The 7,424-nt window shown below is 43.8% G+C and overlaps 1 protein-coding gene across 2 annotated transcripts; it reads right to left on the bottom strand.

The window, feature by feature from the left end:
* Positions 1-2,360: 2,360 nt before the first annotated feature.
* Rpl11 (ribosomal protein L11) lies at positions 2,361-6,915 on the bottom strand. 2 transcript variants are annotated; one of them, XM_026403592.2, is made up of 6 exons: positions 6,821-6,915; positions 5,918-6,065; positions 4,720-4,826; positions 4,051-4,182; positions 2,834-2,944; positions 2,361-2,439 (listed from the first exon to the last, which is right to left on the bottom strand). In XM_026403592.2, exons 1-6 carry the CDS (start codon positions 6,824-6,826, stop codon positions 2,410-2,412), a joined length of 534 nt encoding a protein of 177 aa, XP_026259377.1. In that variant the 5' UTR covers positions 6,827-6,915; the 3' UTR covers positions 2,361-2,409. The 2 variants fall into 2 exon arrangements, with proteins under 2 accessions (XP_026259377.1, XP_077647318.1); XM_077791192.1 differs by having other exon boundaries at positions 5,918-6,068; positions 6,821-6,865.
* Positions 6,916-7,424: the final 509 nt, after the last annotated feature.

The following is a 7,424-nucleotide window of genomic DNA, read 5'->3' as shown; positions in this document are numbered from 1 at the left end:
ACATACTCATTAAATGGGATTATCCTTGTGGCAGAACCTCTGGTATCTCCAACATGCAGGCACATACCAAGTTAATGTGGTAAGAATCCCAGGCCTATAAATTTTCAAATGTCTCAGGGTGGGAGCTGGGCAATATTATCTCAGCCTCTTGAGAACTCTGCCCTAAAGGTTCACTGCAGAACTAGAACACTGATTCAGCAAAGTAGCACAGCATTTTGGGGCCTACTACTGGGATAGATGAGATGCCCACCATCTTACTCCAATGACAATCACAATTCAAGATTGAGGCACAGGATTACCTAACAATGTCAAAAATTTCATAGGTTAACAGTTGAAGAAACCGGGGGGGGGGGGGACCATAAACAAGAACTTCATAAAACTAAAACTCATTAAAGAAATCTCTATGGACATCATTCCATCCCCCCTTTCTTCTGGCATTAGAATATGGGCAGTGCTTGTACACTTTGGAGTACATGCATATAAACAACCTGCAGATCTTGCTAAAATGCAGACTAATTCACAAAATCTGAGGTGGGGTCCAGAAGTTTTACCAACTTCCAAGTGATCCTATCTTTCCACTTGCCAAAAGCTCAACCCCAAACAGAAATGCTTTAGACCCCAATGGGATACTTGTTTGGAGGTCAAGCTTCTAAACCAGAAAAGGGGCCAAATGTTCTGCCACTGGCTGCTCTACATAAAAAGGGGCATGTATCCTCACTTGTTCTTGTCCCCAGATGCTTCATGACTCACCCAAAATCTCACTACTAGTTAAAGCCGGGACTAAAATCCAGTTAGATCTCTTTAACTCCTAAAGGTGCTACTGCCACTGGGCCAGAAACCCAGGTAGTTTCCTATTTTTAACATGGGCAGTCAACTGAGCACACATACAGCAGGACCAAATTAAGTTCAGACAGGTCTATATTGTTAAAATTAAACAGCAATACAAAAAATAAAAAATAGAGTCTAAAAACAGTTAGTGCAAGAGGATGGTGGTAGCAACAGGACTGTGCATTTTCTATTTCTGCAATGCTTTTGATGAGATCAGAATGTGTTCCACCTCTGTAAAACTCATGCCCACTTCCCTCTGCACTCAGCCACCCACCCACCACCTTGTTTGTTCACAAATATTTATTCTAGTTGTAGCCATTATTTAATTCTGAAGTTAATAAAACCAGGCAGGCTCCCCCTATAATATTAGAAGTGAATATGCATGTGTAAGTGAAATAAAAAGTATGTGGTAACATATTCTATGAGTCTTTCTTTTAACCAACTGGTCTAAAAACGCCTACAAAGGCATGATCAGAAAAAAAGTTGAACCAATCAAAAGGAGTAAATCATTGAACAGAATCAGAATGTACTAAAAATTTAAGTCCCAAACCTAGAATGATGATTTCAATAGCCAAATCCAGCCTAATGGCCAGAGAAATGACACCTTTTGATTACTGCTCCAAGTCATATGATAAATCACTATAAGCAACAAATAAATATTCCACTTATACACTAAGGGAAGGTAAGCTTTTAAGAGTAATGTTTTTCATTTACCAAAACACAAAGACTAAATGAGGCACGGTGGTGCAAGTCTGCAATCCCAGCAGCTTGGGAGGCCAAGGCAGGAGGATCACAAGTTCCAAGCCAATCTCAGCAACTTAGTGAGGCCATCTCAAAAACAAACAAACAAAAAGGACTGGAGATGTGGCTCAGTGGTTAAGCCCTCCTGGGTTAAATCCCCAGCAGACCCCCCCCAAATTAACATATTACTAGTCTTAAGCATTCTTTCAGTATGAAACTAACCCTTTAAAGAATATCGTTATTAAGGGGGGAAAAAAAAGAATATTGTTATTATTTCCTCCATGATACTGATAAGAACTGAGGAAGATTCCTAACCGAAGGTAATAAAAGGCTGGGAATCGAATCTAAACTGTTCTTATCTACTTACTCTGCTTTTCAAGAAACAGATTCTCATTTTAAAGGCAACCAAGTCTGAAGTTAAGCCAACATTTAATCTCGAGCTCAAACCAAAGCCTGTGATCCATTCCATACACACCAAATCCCTGAACACAAGGGAGCTCCCAAGAACAGGGGAGAATTGCACCCTACCTTTAATCAAGACCCTAAATCCAACCCCAGCCCCAACCATGCCCTCTTTTTAAAACCAGTTTACATGGACTATTACACCACAGCATCACCTAGAAGGGTGTGGTAAGCACAGACAACACTTGGACTTGGATCTGCCAAGAAACACTGGCATCCAAACGGAGAACAGGGTTTTTACCAGCTATTCCCATCGAAGCTTTAAGTGGCTTGAGATCCAGGGACTTGAATATGGCCAGACTCCTTTCACAGAACACACAACAGTAATGTACATTTCACTGAAAATGTTTTATTGGCCTTTTGGATAGAAACGGGAATTTATTTGCCAGGAAGGATGATCCCATCATACTGAAAGAGAAGAGATTTTTATTTTTTTTTCAGAAAAGGAGGCAACAGCAATGATTGCAGCAAAGGCTAACATCAAAGAATTCAAAACTAATACATGAACTTCTGAATCCCATGTTTCTGGATTAAATGGGAAGCCAACTAACAATTGCTATACTGTGCTCACTACACTATACCTGAAAAAAGGGGGTTCCTTTTAAAGCCATATTCCTCCCCTTCCAGCTACCCATATTCAGTCTGGGGGTTCTTTTAAATCACCAACCCCAGAAACCCACATTTGCCAAGCTGCCCAAATACTCTCTCCTTAAAGAAGCTACCCACCAAATAGTACCATATTTTGCACCCCCAAATCCCAACTCCATCCACCACCACTTCACTAGAGATCCATCAGCTTTACCTTCTGCTGGAACCAGCGCATGGCCTCCTCTTTGCTGATTCTGTGTTTGGCCCCAATGCAGCCTGTCCTGCGCTTCTTGTCTGCGATGCTGAAACCTGGCCTACCCAGCACCTGTCCCAGGAATAACCAACAGTCACCTAGCCAGCTCAGAGTCAAGAGCAGACAGACAAGACTCACACATTGGAGACTGATCAAGTCACCTGGCAAATCTGGGTTTCTGGAGCAAGACCCAGGATGATCTCAGTGTCTGACAGAACAGTCACTGGCATCCCAAACAACCTAATGCTATAAGATAGGCTTGCTGCACAGGCTGGAATTTAACACATCCCTCCTTCCCTACCCAACTTCCGGTGGTGCTGAAGATTCTCTACTACTGTTCCCTAATCTCCAAAGCAATTTTCTTTTAAAAAAGCAAGTTAAATAAAAGGTTTGCGGGCTGGGGATGTGGCTCAAGCGGTAGTGCGCTCGCCTGGCTTGCATGCGGCCCGGGTTCAATGCTCAGCACCATATACAAACAAAGATGTTGTGTCCGCCAAAAACTAAAAAATAAATATTAAAAAATTCTCTCTTAAAAAAAAAAAAAAAAAAGGTTTGCTGCCCCAAACTTTCCACAAATACCCAATTTTCATTACTTTTGTGTTATTTGGTAAAGGTGTCTCTACCTAATTCAGGTTCCATATTTGTCAAGCCTGCTGCTTCTGGGTATTATGATTGAACCAAAAACACTGCAGTAACACAAATAGTCACTTTTACATTAAAATCCCCAAGCATTACAGTTGCATCACCCAAACCTGGTTCTAAGTTATCCGGGTGGAAGCCAAATCTCCCCAGGGTCCATGGGAAGGAGCTGGGAAAGAGTAGCCTAAGTGCATCCAACTCCCAGGTCAAATGCAGCACACCAGTACCTCTCAGAAAATTTCCAATTCACTGGAAATTCACTGGTTGTAATAAATTCCCTGTATTCCCCTTTTAAGCCATGTTGGCACTTGATCTCAGACTGAAAGCTTCACAATAGCAAGGACCTTGTCTGTCTGTCCTGTGCTGTACCTCTACAGTTGCCACAAATGAGACTCATCTTCCCCAAGGGGGAAAACAGAAAGCAGACAATACTCAAAGCTTCAACCCAACATCTGAACATCAAGCTAGCACAAAAAAAAAGGAGTAGCCAATTCCCCACTCCTCACACACCAGGAGTGGGAAAAAGGTCTATTCATTACCACATAGAAGTCCAGACCGTAGATACCAATGCTTGGATCATATTTGATGCCTAGATCGATGTGTTCCTGGATCCCAAAACCAAAATTGCCAGTATCTGAGAAGTTATTTTTCCGTAATTCATACTCCCGCACCTGAGGAGAAAAATGCAGCAAATTCATTACTTGTTATTTTTAACTACCCCCAAATAACTAGTTCAACCTGTAATACTTGGCACCCCAAAACAGAACTACAATTCAATTTAACTTTGCAGGGAACACAATCTGGATTTCCCCACACCAAATCACATATCCTACCTATGGTTTCATAGAAACTACCCAACTTCCAAAGAGCAGAGGCATCAAAATGACTCCTAGACTCTCAAGTATCTAATTTTTTTCCCTTCACTTTTTCAGGACCGAGGACCAAACTCAGGTCCTTGCATGTGCCAGGCAAGCGCTCTGCCACTGAGCTAATCCACTGCCCCTCCATCTTTTCAACCATCAAAGAAAACAGTTTAATCCTGCTAAATATAGAAAAAGTACTTTAGAAACTAAAATATATGCCTTGTGCAGGGCATATAGCACATTAAAAATAATAGCACATTAAATCCTAACTAAGACCACTATAATTACCTACATGTTGTTAAGTAGGTGCTAATCGATAGTGTCCTGTGAGGGGACTAGCCTCACCTTTAGACCTTTCTCCAGGATTTCTTCTGCCTTGGCCCCACGAACTGTACAGTGAACAGCAATCTTTTCATTTCTCCTGATGCCAAAAGATCTGACAGTGTATCTAGCTGCAGGTAGGGGTAACAAGGAGTTAGGTATTGTCATACTGCACTCATCTCTTCCCCAGAAGATCTCCATAGCCAAAAGAGGCACTAAATATCCATCCACATTCTAAGTGCTGGTGTTTTATCAACTTCATCTATAACACAAAAAAATGAATTTTCCAACTTCAAAGTAATCCAGTCATACCTCAACAATTAAAAATGCAAATCCATACTATCAAGTCTCCAAAAGGTCAAGTTCATAACCACAATAGGTCAAAGAGGCACTAATACTATGACAATCATTGTGTTCTTTTAAAATTTTGTAGTCATAGACACAATCCCTTTATTTATTTTTATGTGGTGCTAAGGATTAAACCCAATGCCTCTCATGTGCTAGGCAAGTGCTTTGCCACTGAGCCATTACCCCATGTTTCTTAAGAACATTTCTTATGTTCTTAAGAAAACAAAACACTATTGATAACAGCCAATATTTGCTAAAAGCTTATTGCATCCTTATCCTCAGTTTACCAATGAGGTTCTGAGAAGTTATCAACTTGGCCCAAGATCACAGCTGGTAATAAGAAACAGGATCTGAACCCAAGGATTCAACAAATTCCACTATCCTCAAGCAATAGAGCATACACTAATTCATTTTATTCTTTGACTTTGATGAAAAAGCAACTACCATAATCTCCTTTATGCAAATAAGCTCAGGGAGGCCTAATCAGCCGAACTCACATTAAGAAGAGGCGAAAGCCAGAATCAGAATTCAGGCAGTCTCAGTATACAGCCCCGTTCTTACCTGCTAATCAGGTCTAATGTCCCTTCCTATGATCCTACTCTTTTCCAAATAAGGAGGATTCCAGGTAGAGTAGGACCCTGCTCATATCCTACTTACTTGAAAAATCTTTACTTGGGTCAGTGTGAGCTGGAGATTTGCTCACAGAAACGTAGTATGCCACCACCACAACTAACCTCCACAGGGAGGATGCTTCTTTCAGTAGTTCATTAACACTTAATTTAAAAGATGTCAAAGGCAACATCCTACAGAGGCCTGACAAGAGGTGAGTATTATTAATAACCCCCCAGCCCCCTCCATGTCCGCCACTACTCACCTTTAGAAAACACTGGAGTCTGGCCTGTAAGCTGTTCCAACACCTTGGCAGCCCGGGTCAGTCTGTCTCCACTCTCCCCAACACAGATGTTGAGGCAGAGCTTGCGGATGCGAAGTTCCCGCATGGGGTTCTCCTTTTCGCCTTGATCCTGCTGCCAACAGGGTAGCACCGCAGTCAACACACTCACAACCCGGGCACAGCCGAGACCTCGGTTTTTACTACTTCCCACCTGCGCGCCCTATTTTTTTTTCTGCTCATCCCAAACCCTAGATAAAGCCCCAAGGATTTAAAGGGGTTCGCTGTGTTTGCCGGGGAGACAGGAAGGAAGCCCGCTGGGGACCACGACTGACTCGCACGCACCGCACCGCACGGGTGAGCACTGAGGACGAACCCCAAGGGGCTCAAAGCGCTGGGTGAGCACCCCCCATGTAAGGCCGAAAAAGAAAGGGACGAAAGCCGATTTTAAATTCAGAGGAAACAGGAAACACGTGGTTTGCGACGTCCCCACCACGCTCCCAAGTTGTCCGCGGGCTGGGGCCGAAGGCTGTCGCTTTTCTCAGCAGAGCAACCGGCCGAAGTTCCCCAGCACCTGACAAGTCTCAAGTCCCCGGGGCTGGGTAAGAGCCTGGACCCCATGTCCTAAGACCCTCCCCTCGCTCCAGCTGCACGCACTGCGGCCCGGGCCGTGCCCTGAACTCTCGGAGCAACTTCCCAGAGCCAGCTCCTAGGAGATGACAGGGTCCAGCCCCGCGCCTTCAGCCCGCACGGCCCGGCCAGTTTCGGCTTGAGCAGCTCTGGGGGCTCCGTCCTCCTCGGTTCACGGGTGACATAGGGCCCGGGGGCTCAACCCGCCACGGATGGAGACGGATGAGGGTGAACCAAACCCAAACCTCCACTACTCACCGCCATGATGGAGAACAGGAAGAGAGAGTGGAGCTTCCGGCCCAGGGCCTTATGGGTCAAGAGGCGGGCTCTTTTCCCAGGCTGACCAGAGAGACGAGGGAGGAAGAGAGACCGGGCGCAGCGTCCACCTCCCTCTAGTGGATGGTGCTTGCAACTGCAGACTGGTTTTTAGTTCCTGACCCCATTGACGTCCTCCTACAGTCTCAGACCTGATGGTTCTTGCACAGTGACACTGAAAGCTACATTATACCAACTGTGCAAATTATGAAGCGAATTTAATCTGTAATAATATAAAAAAATAGAATTTATACAAATAGAACAGAGTGGTGGTTTAAGCCCCTGCGTTGTGAAAATAAGCAGATGTGGACGTGTTTTGGCCAGCTAATGGCTCTGTGACCTTGGGCCAGTTAATTAGAACTTGCAGCCTCAGCTTTCTTTGAGTGTAAAATGGAGACCCTATATCTCACTAGGATAAACATTCAATGAGGTAGTTGTGTAAAACTCCTGGTAAGCCCAAAATTGGTTGTTACTTATTCTGATTACTGACCTTAATTATGTAAGAGCATATCCTTTAGTTTAAGAAATACTCATCCAGTATTTGGGG

Source organism: Urocitellus parryii, chromosome 11 (genome assembly GCF_045843805.1).
Source record: "Urocitellus parryii isolate mUroPar1 chromosome 11, mUroPar1.hap1, whole genome shotgun sequence".
In the NCBI taxonomy this organism is placed as follows: domain Eukaryota; kingdom Metazoa; phylum Chordata; class Mammalia; order Rodentia; family Sciuridae; genus Urocitellus; species Urocitellus parryii.
Note: the sequence above shows the minus strand (reverse complement) of the source record. Positions and strands in the feature narration are given on the sequence as shown.